The sequence below is a fragment of the Bubalus kerabau genome, chromosome 9, assembly GCF_029407905.1.
Source record: "Bubalus kerabau isolate K-KA32 ecotype Philippines breed swamp buffalo chromosome 9, PCC_UOA_SB_1v2, whole genome shotgun sequence".
Classification (NCBI taxonomy): domain Eukaryota; kingdom Metazoa; phylum Chordata; class Mammalia; order Artiodactyla; family Bovidae; genus Bubalus; species Bubalus kerabau.
In genome coordinates this window covers 49614506-49633553 of record NC_073632.1, presented here as the reverse complement: position 1 = coordinate 49633553, position 19048 = coordinate 49614506, and the positions used below count along the sequence as shown (strand labels likewise).

Genomic DNA, 19048 nt, shown 5'->3' with positions numbered 1-19048 from the left:
TTTTGTAAGTAAAATAATGCAGTATATTTATGAAATATATGGACCATCTATAGTATAATCCTAAAAATCATACACAAAAAATTACTTCAATAAGTGAGTTTCTAAAACTGCTGAATCTAAGGACACTATTCAAAAACTGATTGTATTTCTTTTACAGTAGTAAATACATAAATTCCCATACACTACTATAGGGAGTATAGGTTGCACAATCACCTTGGAAAACTGGCAGTATCCTCTAAAGCTGAGTATACTCTTACCCAAACAATAGAATGGGAAAGACTAGAGATCTCTTCAAGAAAATTAGAGTTGCCAAGGAAACATTTCATGCAAAGATGGGCTCGATAAAGGACAGAAATGGTATGGACCTAACAGAAGCAGAAGATATTAAGAAGAGGTGGCAAGAATACACAGAAGAACTATACAAAAAAGATCTTCATGACCCAGATAACCACAATGGTGTAATCACTTACCTAGAGCCAGACATCCTGGAATGCAAAGTCAAAGGGGGCCTTATGAAGCATCACTACGAACAAAGCTAGTGGAGGTGATAGAATTCCACTTGAGCTATTTCAAATCCTAAAAGAGGATGCTGTGAAAGTGCCGCATCCAACATGTCAACAAATTTGGAAAACTCAGCAGTGGCCGCAGGACTGGAAAAGGTCAGTTTTCATTCCAATCCCAAAGAAAGGCAGCCAAAGAATGTTCAAACTACCACACAATTGCACTCATCTCACACGCTAGCAAAGTAATGCTCAAAATTCTCCCAGCCAGGCTTCAATAGTACATGATCTATGAACTTCCAGATGTTCAAGCTAGTTTTAGAAAAGGCAGAGGAACCAGAGATCAAATTGCCAACATCCATTGGATCATCGAAAAAGCAAGAGAGTTCCAGAAAAACATCTACTTCTGCTTTATCAACTACACCAAAGCCTTTGACTGTGTGGATCACAGAAAACTGGAAAATTCTTCAAGAGATGGGAATACCAAATCACCTGACCTGCCTCTTGAGAAATCTGTGTGGAGGTCAGGAAGCAACGGTTAAAACTGGACATGAAACAATGGACTGGTTCCAAGTTGGGAAAGGAGTACATCAAGGCTGTATATTGTCACCCTGCTTATTTAACTTATATGCAGAGTACATCATGTGAAATGCCGGGCCGAATGAAGCACAAACTGGAATAAAGATTGCCTGGAGAAATATCAGTAACCTCAGATATGCAGATGACACCACCCTTATGGCAGAAAGCAAAGAAGAACTAAAGAGCCTCTTGATGAAAGTGAAAGAGGAGAGTGAAAAAGTTGGCTTAAAGCTCAACGTTCAGAAAACGAAGATCATGGCATCTGGTCCCATCACTTCATGGGAAATAGATGGGGAAACAGTGAAAACAGTGTCAGACTTTATTTTTCTGGGCTCCAAAATCACGGCAGATGGTGACTGCAGCCATGGAATTGAAAGATGCTTGCTTCTTGGAAGAACAGCTATGACCCACCTAGACAGCATATTAAAAAGCAGAGATGTTACTTTGCCAACAAAGGTCCATCTAGTCAAAGCTATGGTTTTTCCAGTAGTCATGTATGGATGTGAGAGTTGGACCATAAAGAAAGGTGAGTGCTGAAGAAATGATGCTTTTGAACTGTGGTGTTGGAGAAGACTCTTGAGAGTCCCTTGGACTGCAAGGAGATCCAACCAGTCCATCCTAAAGGAAATCAGTCCTGAGTATTCATTGGAAGGACTGATACTGAAGCTGGAACTCCAATACTTTGGCCACCTGATGCGAAGAACTGACTCATTTGAAAAGACCCTAATCCTGGGAAAGATTGAAGGCAGGAGGAGAAGGGGATGACAGAGGATAAGATAGTTGGATGGCATTACCAACATGATGGACATGAGTTTGAGTAAGCTCTGGGAGTTGATGATGGACAGGGAGGTCTGGCATGCTGCAGTCCAAGGGGTTGCAAAGAGTCAGACACAGCTGAGCGACTGAACTGAATTGAACTGATGATCAAGTAGTTAACTCTTTGGGTAGTATATATCCATCAAGAGCATGTATGCATATGTACTAAAAATTATGTGCAGGAATGTTTGTGGCTGCATTATTTGAAAGAGCTAGTAACTAGAAACAGCCCAAATGTCCATCAACAGTAGAATGAATCAGTAAATCATGGCATATTCACATTGTGGGTATGATACAACAATCGATAAACTACAACTACACAAAACATATGGATGAATAAATCTTGTAAACCATAAAATAGCCCAGTCACAAAAGAATGCATATTGAATACTGTATAATTTCACTTTTATATAAAGCTCCAGAAACAGGCAAAATTCTATGATGCTAGAATCAGGATACTGGTTACATTTGGAAAGGTGAAAAAGGATACTAGGGGCCTCAGAAGTGCTAATACTGTTCTGATTCTTGATTGAGCTGGATGCTTATTTTTAGATTTTTATATATTTGTTATACTTAAATTACAAAACGCTTAAAAGTGTATAGACGTTTGTGTGTTGAATTTTTATATATCATTGCTTAAGCTTTGAAATGGTAGCACATAAGTATTTTAAATGAGATTGAGGCAGCTATCTTAGAATGTATAGCTGCTTCAGGATATATATTTAGATGTATAGCTGCCTAAAAACATAAATAAAATTTGAAAAGACATCCCCACCCAGTCTCCCACCCTTTTTTTGGTTCAGCGTGTTTTTTGTACTCTTACTTATCATTTATTTATGGAATTGTATTTTTAGTAAACAGAATAGTAGGGTATGCAGTATAGCTTTCCAGTATTTAAATATAATAGTTATTTCTCTCATAGAACTTTTAAGGTATCAAAAAGGATTAAGCTTAGAAGTGTGTATAATATGATCCCAATTTCTCTTTCTATCATCATCTCTATGTGTAAAGGAAAAACTTGAAGGATATAAGCTATACACATACTTTTTTCTGAGAAGGTGATAAACTTTCTATTTTTATATGTTTGATATTTTAAGTTTTTGAAATAAGCATGGGTCACTTTTTGGTTTGAAAAGTGTAAACTTTTTAAGAATTAAGCAAAAAGATAAATCTTAGTTATTACAGTACTTTATATTGTAGAACTAGAAAAAGTCTCAACCTTTTTTCCTTTTATACTTTCTTATTAAAACTGTGTAAAACTTATCAGTTGAATACTATCAAGAAAAATGCCTTTTTACTTTACAATATTTTTCATCTTTAAATTCCCAATTAATGTAATTATTTAGATAAGCATAAAACTTTGATTTATGTGGTTGGTTTTTTTTTTTTTCCTATTTTCCAAATTTTCTAGAATAAGCAATAGTACTTTTATAATAAAAGAGTATTTAACAAACAGAAATCTTTATTATTTCAATTTTTGCTTACAAGGTTAATATATTGTACCTTTAAAGAATTTTTATCCACAATATTTATTGTTCTTTTGTTCCAACCGGGAAGGGAAAAGCCAGACTGGAAGCTGTAAGAAGTTATTTTTGTGAGATGCTATTTTTCTAACTGTATTATCCAGAATTGCTAAATATACACACAATAGATCTTGAAGAAAATGTAAACTCTGGAATACAACCCTTTTTGTTGTATATTTTCCTTTCCAGAGTCAAGGCCTTTGACTCATGAGTATGCTCCCAAGGTGTTAACCTCCCTCCTTTTCCTCCTTGAATTTCCTAATTGCATAATTGTATTTGTCCTCTGTATACATAAATATACAAACCATCTTAAAATAAATTCAGTTTGATGGCTGATTAGTTTTATGCATTTGAATTGGTTGGTGATAAGAGGTCACAGGTCTTGTAAATATCCTTGGGAATTAGGAGATTGCTTAGAGATCATACCCTTTTGACTAGATTCATCGTCAACTTGGAAATAGCTTAGTTTTCACCCCCCTCCACTCTCCTGCAAAGTGGTCTGAAGACTCTAACTTAAGTGAATGAAATCAGAAATTTAGAGGTTTATTTTTCTTTAAAAATATAAACTGAGTGTTAGTATTTTTCAGACAATTAAGAGCTAATATCTACGGGCTTTGGTTATAGTTCTTAAGCTGCTGATTAGGTATTCCTTGGTGGTGATTAGTGAATGTACAAATGCAATCATTTGGTAGGGCTTAATCACTCATATAAGAGAGAAGTTAGTTACCCAGAAGGAAAAATTGAAACTTATGTATAACTTTCATTAGCCTTATTTTTTTAATAGCAAAAAAAAAAAAACCCAACCAGTATTTGACTAAATTAGGAATATTGAGTAATATAAGATAAATTGTTATTTAAAAGAAATAGAGAACCTGGGGGGATACACTTATATGAAGATACTGGTCCACTGTGTAGTATATTGTCTGTAGTACAGGTAGATTATGAATAGCTGACCCTTATCAAGCCAGGACAGATTTCCCTCATAGAGACAGAGAGAAAGAAGTGTACCTGAACAAGTGCATCTCCTTCCTTCTTTGTTTTGGGTAGTTGTACAAACCCAGTACATAAACCCCAAATTATAGCAGGTTTACTACATTACTCAGATTGAGAAGAAGAGAAATGTATGGCTATACCTTGTTTTTTTTTTTTACAGGTCATCTGAGGCAAGGGGAAAGTGAAATGCATGTATTTAGGCAATGCTGTATTTCTTTCTGGTGAGATGGATTAAGGGCATGAGTCCTGAGGGTGGTTTAGAACCACTTGGAATGATGAGCTAGGGATGTGTGGGTGGCTGCTTACACCAAGCATTGCACGGTGCTGTGACTGTTAGGTTCAGAGGTAATTCTTCAAACGTGTAGTTAAAAAGCTTAGCTTTGTAGGCTCTCTAAAGGCCTGGCCTTTTATTGGGAATTATTCTAACCTGATTCACTTCAGTTCAGTTCAGTTGCTCAGTTGTGTCTGACTCTTTGTGACCCCATGGACTGCAGCATGCCAGGCTTCCCTGTCCATCACCAACTCCTGGAGCTTGCTCAAACTCATGTCCATCGAGTTGGTGATGCCATCCAACCATCTCATCCTCTGTCGTCCCCTGCTTCTCTTGCCTTCAATCTTTCCCAGCATTAGGGTCTTTTCCAATGAGTCATTTCTTCAAATCAGGGGGCCAGAGTATTGGAGCTTCAGCTTCAGCATCTGTCCTTCCAATGAATATTCAGGGTTGATTTCCTTTAGGATTGACTGGTTTGATTTTGCAGTCCAAGGGACTCTCAAGAGTCTTCTCCAACACCACAGTTCAAAAGCATCAATTCTTCGGCACTCATCTTTCTTTATGGTCCAGCTCTCACATCCATACATGACTCCTGGAAAAACCATAGCTTTGACTAGACGGACCTTTGTTGGCAAAGTAATATCTTTGCTTTTTAATATGCTGTCTAGGTTGGTCATAGCTTTTCTTCCAAGGAGCAAGCATCTTTTAATTTCATGGCTGCAGTCACCATCTGCAGTGATTTTGGAACCTAAGAAAATAAAGTCTGTCATTGTTTCCATTGTTTACTCAGCTATTTGCCATGAACTGATAGGATCAGATGCCATGATTTTAGTTTTTTGAATGTTGAATTTTAAGCCAACTTTTTCACTCTCCTCTTTTATTTTCATCAAGAGGCTCTTCAGTTCCTCTTCGCTTTCTGCCATAAGGGTGGTATCATTTGCATATCTGAGGTTATTGATACTTCTCCTGGCAATCTTGATTATAGCTTGTGCTTCATCCAGCCTGGCATTTCACATGATGTACTCTGCATATAAGTTAAATAAGCAGGGTGATAATATGCAGCCTTGACATACTCCTTTCCCTATTTGGAACAGTCAGTTGTTCCATGTCTGGTTCTAACTGTTGCTTCTTGTCCTGCATACAGATTTCTCAGGAGGCAGGTCAGGTGATCTGGTATTCCCATCTCTTGAAGAATTTTCCACAGTTTGTTGTGATCCACACAGTCAAAGGCTTTGGTGTAGTGAAAAAAGCAGAAGTAGATGTTTTTCTGGAACTCTCTTGCATTTTCTATGAGTCAGCAGATGTTGGCAATTTGATCTCTGGTTCCTCTGCCTTTTCTAAATCCAGCTTGAACATCTGGAAGTTCATGGTTCACATACTATTGCAGCCTGGCTTGGATAATTTTGAGCATTACTTTGCTAGTGTGTGAGATGAGTGCAATTGTGTGGTAGTTTGAACATTCTTTGGCATTGCCTTTCTTTGGGATGGGAATGAAAACTGACCTTTTCCAGTCCGTGGCCACTGCTGAGTTTTCCAAATTTGCTGGCATGTTGGGTGCAGCACTTTCACAGCATCTTCTTTTAGGATTTGAAATAGCTCAAGTGGAATTCTATCACCTCCACTAGCTTTGTTCGTAGTGATGCTTCATAAGGCCCCCTTTGACTTCGCATTCCAGGATGTCTGGCTGTAGGTGAGTGATCACACCATCGTGGTTATCTGGGTCATTAAGTTCTTTTTTGTATAGTTCTTCTGTGTGTTCTTGCCACCTCTTCTTAATATCTTCTGCTTCTGTTAGGTCTATACTGTTTCTGTCCTTTATTGTATCCATCTTTGCATGAAATGTTCCCTTGGCATCTCTAATTTTCTTGAAATGATCTCTAGTATTCCCCATTCTACTGTTTTCCTCTATTTCTTTGCATTGATCACTTAGGAAAGTTTCTTTTCTCTCCTTACTTTTCAAAGGAACTCTGCATTCAGATGGGTGTATCTTTTCCTTTTCTCCTTTTCGTTTTGTTTCTCTTCTTTTCTCAGCTATTTGTAAGGCCTCCTCAGACAACCATTTTGCTTTTTTGCATTTCCTTTTATTGGGGATGGTCTTAATCACTGCCTCCTATACAATGTCATGCACCTCTAACCATATTCTTCAGGCACTCTCTCTATCAGATCTGATCCCTTGAATCTGTTTGTCACTTCCACTGTATAATAGTTAGGCATTTGATTTAGGTCATACCTGAATGGTTTCTTCATTTGAAGTATGAATTTTGCAATAAGGAGTTCATGATTTGAGCCATGGTCAGCTCCAGGTCTTGTTTTTGCATACTGTATAGAGCTTCTCCATCTTTGGCTGCAAAGAATATCATCTATCTGATTTCAGTATTGACCATCTGGTGATGTCCATGTGTAGAGTCATCTCTTGTGTTGTTGGAAGAGAGTGTTTATGACCAATGTGTTCTCTTGGCAAAACTCTGTTAGCCTTGGCCCTGCTTCATTTTGTACTCTAAGGCCAAACTTGCCTGTTACTCCTTGACTCCCTACTTTTGCATTCCAGTCCCCTATAATGAAAAGGACATCTTTTTTTTGGTGTTAGTTGTAGAAGGTCTTGCATGGAATCATTCAACTTCAGCTTCTTCAGCATTAGTTGTTGGGGCATAGACTTGGATTACTATGATATTGAATGGTTTACCCTGGAAATGAACAGAGATAAGATCATTCTGTCATTTTTGAGATTGCACCCAAGTACTGCATTTCGGAATTTTTTGTTGACTTTGAGGGCTACTCCATTTCTTCTAAGGGATTCTTGCCCACAAAAGTAGGTATAATGGTCATCTGAATTAAATCTGCCCATACCAGTCCATTTTAGTTCACTGATTCTTAAAATGTTGATGTTCACTCTTACCATCTCCTGTTTGACCATTTCTAGTTTACCTTGATTCAATTTACCTTGAATCAAGGTAAACTTGATTCACAATTGCTATATATAAAAACCAAAATGCCATAGCTTTTGACCCATTCAGGCCAGATATCAGGGCCTTCTCTCCGAGGGTGACCAACTATCCCAGTGTGCCCATGACTTTTGTGGTGTTAGCACTGAAAATGTTGCTTCAAGAAAAAAAACCCTCAATCTTGGGGAAACTTCTCAGTCTCAGATGGATGGCTGATCAGCCTAACTTACTTCCCTGAGCCCCTTAGCTGCTGTCCCATGGGAGGAGGGGAAATGCATTCTCACTGCCACTGTGTACAGTCTGCTCCCTGTAGTGCAGACGATGAGCAGAGCTTGCAGAGCAGTACTTTCTAGGATGTAATTTCAGGGAGCAGGAATGTTGCTACCTCCCAAGTGTGCCCAGATGGTGCTCTTCTGACTTACCTATTGCTGCATAACAAATGACTGCAAAATTTAGAGGCTTAAAATAATATTTTATTATCCTCCTGATTTATGTGTTTCTTGGATTTGAGAAAAGCTCAGATGACAATTCTGGCCCCCTCACTGCGTTAGCAGCTACAACTGGAACAGCTGGGGACTGGTCAGATACCTCTTGTCTTCATGTCATCTGAAAGCCTCTCTGTATAGGCTAAACTTCAAGCTCTCCTAGTTGCCTCTAGGCAGGTGGCGCTTACTTGACAGTTTAGGATGCCAGAGCAAGTGTTCCGGCCAACAAGTAGGAAGCTGCCTCAGATGTCACATCAGGTATTATTGCACAGCATCATTTTCACCATAGCCACAGGATTCAGGTGAGGTACATAGACTTCTTGATGATTAGAAGGTCTGTTGGGATGAAGATATTACTGCAACCATCTTTGTAAAATATAATCTGGCAAAATTACCTTAGTGGTTAGAAGATCTGTTGGGATGGAGACATTATTGCACCTATCTTTGGAAAATCTGCCACAGTTACCTTAGCTTCCAAATGCAGTTTTTCATTAGTAAAAGTAGTGAAGTTGTCAAAATATTATTTTTCCTCCTCAATTTTTGTAATGCAATTTTTATTTTAAATGAAAACAAAAAGGTCAGACAGTAAATGTTTCTTGAATTATTCTGAAAACCCTTTACCATGTTCTACTAGAATGATTAAATATATATATATGTGTGTGTGTGTGTGTGTGTGTGTGTGTGTGTATTACATGTATGTATGTGTGTGACTCTCTCACTCTTTATATATATATATATATTCCAGAAAAGTCAACTGACCTGTATAGGTGTAGCAAAAGTTCATTTGCTTCCATAGTAAGAATTTTAGGGTGTGTATGTGATGTATGGCAGTTTCCGTACACGCATGCACCCCAGAGGCTAGAAAGGAAAGAGTGATTGTGAGGAGACAACGACAGTAGGGGCTTAGGATCACTTCAGGTTGAAGAAGGGGTCCACAGCAGGCTAGAACTCCGAAGACATGGGTGGCTGGAGAGGGAGCTTAGGGACAAGGGCAGTGACTGTCATTTAGAAGTGAAGGGCAGGTATGCGTGTAACATCCCTTTGGTATCATCATTCAGTCTGAAATGTGGCTACTAATTTTGTGATGCAGCTTTCTTAGACTGACTCCCATTGTGATGCTTAAGATCTGTGAGTCATTCTTTCTGATAGCCTCTAGCTTCTCACTTCAGAGTAATGGAAATTGGAATTTTAAAAAATCCAATGCAGTTATTTGGGGAATTTTCTGACAGTGCAGTTTTAGCAAAGTTTCAGGAAAGCATGCTACAAATGTGAATTTTATTAAACTGATATTTTTTGGTTTGATATGTGTTTTATATTGCAACATTTATGATTCTTACATGAGTTCTGTTGTTTTATTCTAAACATTATTTTATTGAGGAAAATTTCAAAAATTAAAAAAAAAATGGGATAGCAGAAAGATTATAATTCTAAGCAACCATTTGTTTAAAAAGATATTTTATCTGTTTGAATTGTAGGAATATTGTAATACAGTCCAGCTAGATTCTGGGATAGATTATCGGAAAAGGGAACTTCCTGCTGCAGGAAAACTCTACTACCTGTAAGTTTTTTTTGTTTTTTTTTTTTTAATTTTAATGTTCTTAAGTTTAATATCTAATAATTTATCAGGAAAAGATGAGAAAAATAAGCAGGGTAATTATTAGAACATGAAAGGTTAATTCTGAAGCCTGTGATTTTTCAAATACAAAATGTTGTAATGTTAACTTCTTTAAACTGTGTTTTTTGCCATCCACATTTGCATGATTTATAATGTGTGATTGGAGGAAACCCTAATTAGTTTTTTAGGGAGGAGTGATGACAGATGGTTAGAAAGTAATGAGTATCCTCTTATAAGAAACTCTAGTATTAAGAGAATATCTTTATTGTGCTAAAGTAATTAATTATTTGTGGACATCTTCTGACAAATGTGTCATTTCTGTTCCCTGAAAATTGTGTTTTATTTTGTCAGACAATCTGTTTGTATTTATCTCTGTTGATTGACTTCCATACATAACTATGTAAAATATATATACACAAGTACAACTGGATATATTTTGTCTTCTAGAAGCTCATTCTCCCAACTAGGAGCAATTTATAATAATAGATGTAGTCAGCTTGTGTAGTTAATGCTGAAAACAAATATAGTTTGTTTTAAAATGTCACTTGTGAGAACCTGAAAAGGAAAAAGTTGCTTTACCAATGCAGAGTGTTTAGCATATGCTGGTAATGTTGGACACATAGTGGGTTCTCAGTAAATAGATCTGTCTTAAGGGCTAATTGTGATTTAACTCAAAGGCATGTTTCTGCTAATTTAAATTTTGATGACTACGTGCATATGAGAGGTTCAGAAAAGTTCTCATCTCTGCCACCTTGTAAGCAGAAGTACTTTACTGTTTTTGAAGCAGAAATTAGCTAGAAAAATCACATAATTAAAATTGCATACTTTACAGTGTACCAAGGGGACTATTTCAGTTTATTATTCAGATTCTGATGATTATTATAGGAGGTTCTTCATCTGCCCTTAAGTACTTTGTCTTTAAAGTACTTTATAATTTTGAAAAATTCTTAGAGCACTTTTTTTCTGTTTTAACTAGGACTTTATCCTCTCCATTTCTTTTATCTTTGGGCTTTCCTGTCTTTTATTTTTCTGACCTTCACAAGATTTCCCTGAAGCTTTGCTACCTATTTCTCGATATGCCAGATGTATGGTACTTAGAAATTAATTTATTACTATTCCTTTTATTTTTTCAACAAATCCTTGCTCCCTGTTTTTCCACAAAATTTATTCTTATGTCAAAGAATTAAAACATTTTCCTAAAAGGAAATCCCTTCACTAAAGATGGTTGTCTAAGTCATGAAATTTGTTTCTTGGTCCTTGAGAGGTCTCAGTGGAATTTACAGGAGGTGGAAAGTCTGCTTTTGCTTCAGCAGAGCCTCTTTTTCTCTGAGCTACCCTGGGTTGCCTCTTCCTCTTCCTGATGAAAGTAATATAATTCTAACACATCGAAATTCAGGTTTGTACTTTAAACATGTACTGGAAGAAATCAGAATCTAATAACATCCCAGAGTCCAGAAAACGAGAATGTACAAAGGCTACCATGAAACTCTGGAATAGCTTTCTTAAAAATATATAAATTCTTTAATCCTCAAAGAAAGTAGATTTATTTATGAATTTAACATCAAAAGAGCTTTACCACAGTCTGATAATCAAGAATAGAGAGCCTGGGGGCACACCTCAGAGGGAAGGCAGATATGTGCACCAGAGAAGAATTAGGAATTAAAGTCATCTCAGAAGTGGGAGAATAAAGATACCCAGATAGGATGATAGGGTTTTCATTTATATTGTTGCACAGGAGCCTTTGGGTAGAACTTCTTAAATGAGAGAGTAAAAGAAAAGTTCCTGGGGTCATGTTAACATTTCTGATTTAATTAGGTTTCATTTTATCTTGTTCCTGCAGGAAAATTTATTAATTTCCCCTGTATGACACATTTTAATATGCCATGTTATTTATTGCCCTTTTACGACAGGAAACACCACTGCTGAGGGGTCCATAGGATGCTGCCCCTGACCATTTTGCTGTCAGTTCTGTGAAGGGTTTTGTTTTCCTGAAGAGAGGGGATTAGATCACTTTAGACTCATCCTCCTTCTCTGTCTCTTTTCCTCAGGATCTGAGTAGTACAGGTCCTTTTTTTCTGACTAAATCTGTTGAAGAAAGTTCCTGTTCAAACACTGTATCTCTACTGTGCTCACATGCAAACACCCTGCCCCCAGCATGGAAGCCATGGCCTCAGTGGAATATTTTAAACTGAACTAAAAAGGGTAGAGGCAGGTGTTGGGATTTGATTTTGGATTTGATTTCGCCCTACTTACGAAGTAATAGCTTTGCCTGTATTGTTTCATGGATGCTGGCAGAAGACACAAGAAACCTGTGTCAGAGACAAAGGATTTTATTACTCTAGGCACAGATAGCATGTTGAGTCAGTTCCCTTCTCGCTTCATTGTCCCATTTAGGGAGGAGGAGAGGAGTTTTGCTGAGGGCCCAGATGGATGCCTGCACATGCAATGCGTTGTGTTACAGGAGAGGGACTCTGAGTATGGGGAATGAACCACTTTATAGCCAGAAGTAAGCAAGACTACTTTTTGTCTCAAGGGAGATATTGCCTCATCCCTTGAAGCTTCTTGCTACAAACACACTTTAAGAGATGGTTAAGGCCTTGCATTCTTGGCCTACTCAGCAAGCTGTGTGGGTGAGTGGGAGACTCAGAGAGGACTGTCTGTCCTCACAGGGGATGTTTACCAGACTTTTAACCTTTATTTATTAAAGAAATAAAATTTCCCTTTATTTCCCTTGATTCCTATCTGCCAAAGTCATCTACCACTTCAACAAAATTACTTCTGACTACTGTTCAATTATGTAACCCCTGAATTGTTTCAAGACCATTTCAGCTCCATATATATGGAAACTATGATCATACTGAAATGATGAACATTTTATATTACAACTCACGTACCAATGCAGAAGACGTAAGAGATGTGAGTTTGATCCCTGGGTTGGGAAGATCCCCTGGAGGAGGACATGGCAACCCACTCCAATATTCTTGCCTGGAGAATCGCATGGACAGATCCGCCTAGTAGGCTATGGTCCACACGGCTGCAAAGAGTCAGAAACGACTGAAGCGACTTAGCACAGCACAGCACATGCGTTACAACTTTTCAGGCACAGACGAAATACTCACATATTTTTACCTGACTAATATAGTACATGTATTCATCCATCTTTTAACAGTTTTAAGGAGTTTATTCTTAAATACTTTTATCAATGGAAACTTCATGTCCCAAGTGCTCTTAATTTTCCACTTGGGAAACATCTATTCCAAATAGGAAATTACTTCTAAGAATATATCTTCGAGCATCATTAAAAAAAAAAAAAATGCTGCTAAAAATGCACAGCTTCAAGGTTAGAGCTCTGTTTTAGAAGAAAGGTCTGTGAAAACAAAGACTGGAACTCATCCATGTTGAAACTTATTCCCTTGCAATTAAAAACTTGTTTGCCTCTGATATTCCCTGCACATGTTCCCCTGCCCCCAACTGGGACAACCATCGATAAAAATTTAAAGCATTTTTCTTAGCTTGATTGTCACATCTTCTCATCCCTAAAACTTCGACAGAGATCTGTCCTCTGCCTGAAAGGTTGCCACCTTCTGGATCAGCAGAATCTCTAGGGTATCTTGGGGCCTTCTTCCCATCCCCCATCTTTACCATTATAGGTGTTTCTGTCACAGACATTGAAATCTGCAGTTTCAGTCTTAGTTTTTCTCACCAGATATCAACACAGTCATTTCCTGTTTCACTTCCCACTGAAGAACCTCTGAAATATCTGCAAACAGTAGCAACTTGAAAATTGCTAAGTTAGCCCCCTCCAGTTTAGACTGCGATTTGTTTCATTTCCATGAACTAGACTGCCCAGTGTCCCTGCAGCAGTCTCTGTGTGTAACTTCACTGAAACACTTGACCTCTGGTCACCTACAACAAAGTTTTTATAGTTTGATGCTAAACCACGGGCCTGCTGTATTTTCTCTAAAATCTCTCATGTATCTTTTAGAGTCTTTAACATTCAAGTTAGTCTTACTTTTGATGCTAGTGCATGGTGTCACAGTGGAGCTGTATTGGTGTTGAAGAGAAGATGCCACACATTTAAAGAATATGAAATCTGTTTAGCACCAAAGGTATAGAAACATATCCATATGGAGACAGTTAGGCAAAACTGAAGACAACGTAGCATATTCTCATTGAAAGTTTGTTTTTCTGGCCCATTAAGCTGACAGTATAGCCCCCCTGATCAGGATGAGGACCCCAGCAGGTTATGTTTATCATTCTTGATTGAGTGGTTTAGAAAGACTCTGGCTATGTGCCTGCCTGTTCACCAGGTATTGTTGTGTTTTGTTTAGTCACTCAGTCATGTCCAACTCTTTCTGACACCATGAACTTTAGCCTGCAAGGCTCCTCTATCCATGGGATTCTCCAGGCAAGAATACTGGAGTGGGTTGCCATGCCCTCCTTCAGGGGATCTTCCCAACCCAGGGATCGAATCCAGGTCTCCTGCATTGCAGGTGGATTCTTTACCATCTGAGCCACCAGGGAAGCCCATTCACCAGGTACAATGACCAGATATAAATCCTAGGACATGCCTGAATGTTCACTGTCAATCCGTGTGAATCAAAGTTTCTCGTCCTTAGTTAAGATTAGACTCGGCCTTCCTGAAGTCTGTTCCTCAGAGGGCAGAGGGCAGAATTTCTGCCTCTGGCAGTTAGAGAAACTGTCTAGTTTAATGAGGTTCAGGCTGTTGATCTGGTCATTTCTTAAGTCTGGGAAAGGGATGTTTACAGATTAAATTTTATTGTTAGCTTTATGACCCAGAACATATAGGTTTATCTACTTAAGTCATCAACATAGTTATAAACTAAAGTGTGTGTTAGTCACTTATTCTGACCCCATGGACTGTACAGCCCACCAGGCTCTTCTGTCCATGGGATTTTCCAGCAAGGATACTGGAGTGGGTTGCCATTTCCTTCTCCAATAAACTAAAGTATTAACAAATAAAATAATACGGTGTATGGGAGATGCTTTAAAATAATCCAGGGTGGAAGAATTGAGAGGAGGTATATATGAAACAAGAGTGGCCATGTACTGAGTGTTACATCATGATTGTTACATCAGGTTTATTATACTATTGTTGTCTTTACATGTATATATGTGTGAAATTTTCTACAATAAAAAGTGTTTTTTTGAAAAAGGTTCAAATTTTCTCTATTTTTTCTGATTATGCTAGTGGAAGTCTTATTAATCCATTCATCTTCTCAGAGAAATAGCTTTTGTTTTATTGTCTCTATTGCTTAATGTTTTATTGATTTCTTTTCATTTTGTCAATAATTTCCTTTGCTGTGCAAAAGTTTTAAAGTCTAATTAGGTCCCATTTGTTTGTTTTTACTTCTATTTTCTTTGCTCTAGGAGCTTGATCCAAAAAAATATTGCCATGATTTATGTCAGCATGTTTGGCTTATGTTTTCTTATAGGAGTTTTATGGCTTCTGGTCTTACATTTAGGTCTTTAATCCATTTTGAGTTTAATTTTATATTTGATGTGAGAAACTGCTCTAATTTCATTCTTATACATACTTTGCCTATTTTTAAATTGGGTCATTTGTCTTTTTAGTATTGAATTTTAAGTGTCTTTATTCTAGATGCAAGTCACTTGTCAGATATATGATTTGCAAATATTCTCACATTCTGTTTTTTTAAAATTTTCTTGACGGTGTCTTTGAAGCACAAAATTTTAAAATTTTAATTTAAGATCAATGTATTTTTTCTTTTGTTGCTTATGCTTTTGGTGTGTCACATTTGAGAAACTGTTGTCTAATCCAGGGTCACAATAATTGTTACCTATATTTTCTTCTAAGAGTTTTACACTTTTAGCTCTTATATTTGTGTGTTTGGTTAATTTCAAGTTATTTTTATATGTGGTGCAAACGAGTTATTTTTATATTTTTTATATATTTTTATATGTGGTCTATCTTCTTTCTGTTGCATGGAGATACTCAGTTGCCCTAGTACTGTTTGTTGAAAAGAGTATTCTTGCCCTAGTGAATTGTATTGACCTCCTTTTTGAAAATCGACTGACTGTAAACATAAAGGGTTATTTCTGGTCTCTCATTTATATTCCATGATCTATTTGTCCAACTTTATGTCGATACCACACTGTCTTGATTGCCATAACTTTGTTCTAAGTTTTGAAATTGGGACATGTGAGTCCTCCAACTTTGTTTTGTTGTATTTTAGAGATTGTTTTGGCTATTCTGAGGCCTTTGGATTTCCATATGAATTTTAGGATCAGCTTCTCAAATTCTGCAAAGAAGCCATCTGTAACTTTGATAGGAATTGTGTTGAATTTGTAAATCACATTGGGGATATAACATTAAGTCTTCTGATCCATGAACATGCAATGTTCTATTCGTTTCCTAGGGCTGCCATACAAACTACCCCTAACTGAATATCTTAGAAAGTAGGAATTTATCCTCTCGTTCTGGAGATTAGAAGCCTGAAATCAAAGTGTTGGCAGCTTGCTTCTTTCTGGGCAGTGTGAAGGAGAACCTATTCCATGCTTCTGGTGAAGTTCTTGATTTGTAGGTGCATTGCTCTAGTCTCTGCCTCTAGCTTCATATATTTTCCCTCTGTGTGTGTGTTTCCAAATTTCCTCTTTATGTAAGGACACCAGTTACCACATTAGAGACCACGCTAATCCACCATGACTGCATCTAAACTTAATTACATTTGCAAAGAGCCTAAGTAAGATCACATTCACAGATATTGGGGGCTAGTGCTTTAACATCTTTTTGAAGGACACAGTTCAACTCGTAACAGCTATTTCCATTAATTTTGATCTTCTTTGGAAGTGGAAGTGTTAGTTGCTCAGTTGTATCTAACTCTTTGTGATCCCATGGACCGGGGCCCACCAGGCTCCTCTTGTCCATGGAATTTTCCAGTACTGAAAGAGTACTGGAGTGGGTAGCCATTCCCTTCTCCAGAGGATCTTCCCAACCTAGGGACTGAACCCAGGTCTCCTGCATTAAAGGCATGTTCTTTACCATCTGAGCTACCAGGGAAGCCCCTTCTTTAATTCCTTTCAATAATGTTTTAAGTTTTCAGTGAATAAAATTTGCAAATACTTCTATTAAATTTATTCAAAAACATTTTATTCTTTTTGAAACTGGCATAAATGGAATTGTTTTCCTAATTTCATTTTTGGTTTCTTCATTGGTATGGTTTAGGAATGTAATTGATTTTTGCATATTGCTCTTATAGCCTGAAGCCTTGCTAAACTCATTTATTTGTCCTAATATTTTCCAGTAGCTTCCTTAGAATTTTCTAAATACAAGATCATGTCACCTGGAAATAGAGACAGTTTATTTTTCCCTTTCCAAACTGAATGCCTTTTTATTTATTTTTCTGGACTAAATGTCCTGTCTAGAACCTTCAGTGAAATGTTGAATAGAAGTGGTATATTCTATCATAAAGAATGGACACCCTTGTCTTATTCCTGAGCTTGAGGGAAAGACTTCAGTATTTTACCATTAATTATGCTGTTAGCTCTGGATTTTTCACAGATGTCCTTTATTAGATTAAGGACATTCCCTTCTGTTCCTAGTTTTTGAGTGTTTTGACATTAAGGGGCGTTGGATTTTGTCAAATACATTTTCTGTTTCTATTGATATGATCATGTGGTTCTTGTCCATTATACCATTGATGTGGTATATTTTATTAATTGATTTTTGGATTTTAAATCAACCTTGCATTTCTGGGATAAATCTCACTTGGTTATGTTGTATGTTCTGTGCTTAGTCATGTCTGACTCTTTGCAACCTCATGGACTGTAGCCCACTAGGCTCCTCTGTCCATGGAGGTTCTCCAGGCAAGAATACTGGAGTGGGTTGCCATGCCCTTCTCCAGGGGATCTTCCCAACCCAGGGATCGAACCCAGGTCTCCCACACTGTAGGTGGATTCTTTACCATCTGAGCCACCAGTGAAGCCCCAGTCATGGTGTATAATCCTTTATATATATTGCTGGTTTAGTTTGCTAGTATTTTGTTGAGAATTTTTGTGTTTATATTCATGAGATGTATTGGTCAGTAGTTTTCTGTTTTGGTGATGTCTTTGATGATGGATGGAGGTTCGTAACATTGTACAGGAGACAGGAGTCAAGACCATCCTGAAGAAAAAGAAATGCAAAAAAGCAAATTGGCTGTCTTAGGAGGCCTTACAAATAGCTGTGAAAAGAAGGGAAGTGAAAAGCAAAGGAGAAAAAGAAAAATATACCCATTTGAATGCAGAGTTCCAAAGAATAGCAAGGAGAGATAAGAAAGCCTTCCTCAGCGATCAATGCAAAGAAATAGAGGAAAACAACAGAATTGGAAAGACTAGAGATCTCTTCAAGAAAATTAGAGATACCAAGGGAACATTTCATGCAAAATGGGCACAATAAAGGACAGAAACAGTAGGGACCTAACAGAAGCAGAAGATATTAAGAAGAGGGAGCAAGAACACACAGAAGATCTATACAAAAAAGATCTTCATGACCCAGATAATCACAATGGTGTAGTCACTCACCTAGAGCCAGACATCCTGGAATGTGAAGTCAAGTGGGCCTTAGAAAGCATCACTACGAACAAAGCTAATGGAGTTGATGGAATTCCAGTTGAGCTATTTCAAATCCTGAAAGATGATGCTGTGAAAGTGCTGCACTCAATATGCCAGCAAATTTGAAAAACTCAGCAGTGGCCACAGGACTGGAAAAGGTCGGTTTTCATTCCCATCCCAAAGAAAGGCAATGCCAAAGAATGCTCAAACTACCGCACAATTGCACTCATCTCACCCGCTAGTAAAGTAATGCTCAAAATTCTCCAAGCCAGGCTTCAGCAATACATGAACTGTGAACTTCCAGATGTTCAAGCTGGTTTTAGAAAAGGCAGAGGAAAGAGAGATCAAATTGTCAACATCCGCTGGATCATGGAAAAAGCAAGTGAGTTCCAGAAAAACATTTATTTCTGCTTTATTGACTATGCCAAAGCCTTTGACTATGTGGATCACAATAAACTGTGGAAAATTTTTCAAGAGATGGGAATACCAGACCACCTGACCTGCCTCTTGAGAAACCTGTATGCAGGTCAGGAAGCAATAGTTCGAACTGGACATGGAACAACAGCCTGGTTCCAAATAGGAAAAGGAGTACGTCAAGGCTGTATATTGTCACCCTACTTATTTAACTTCTATGCAGAGTACATCATGAGAAGCGCTGGGCTGGAAGAAGCACAAGCTGGAATCAAGATTGCCAGGAGAAATATCAATAACCTCAGATATGCAGATGACACCACCCTAATGGTAGAAAGT

General features: G+C 37.6%; 1 protein-coding gene across 1 annotated transcript in view; it reads left to right on the top strand.

Moving 5' to 3' along the window:
- The window catches only part of AFG1L (AFG1 like ATPase), a 194573-nt gene that overhangs the window by 114200 nt on the left and 61325 nt on the right, over positions 1-19048 (top strand). Inside the window, exon 8 of the mRNA XM_055535271.1 lies at positions 9585-9667. Coding sequence (XP_055391246.1) covers positions 9585-9667 — 83 coding nt within the window. The remainder of the gene's footprint in view (positions 1-9584; positions 9668-19048) is intronic.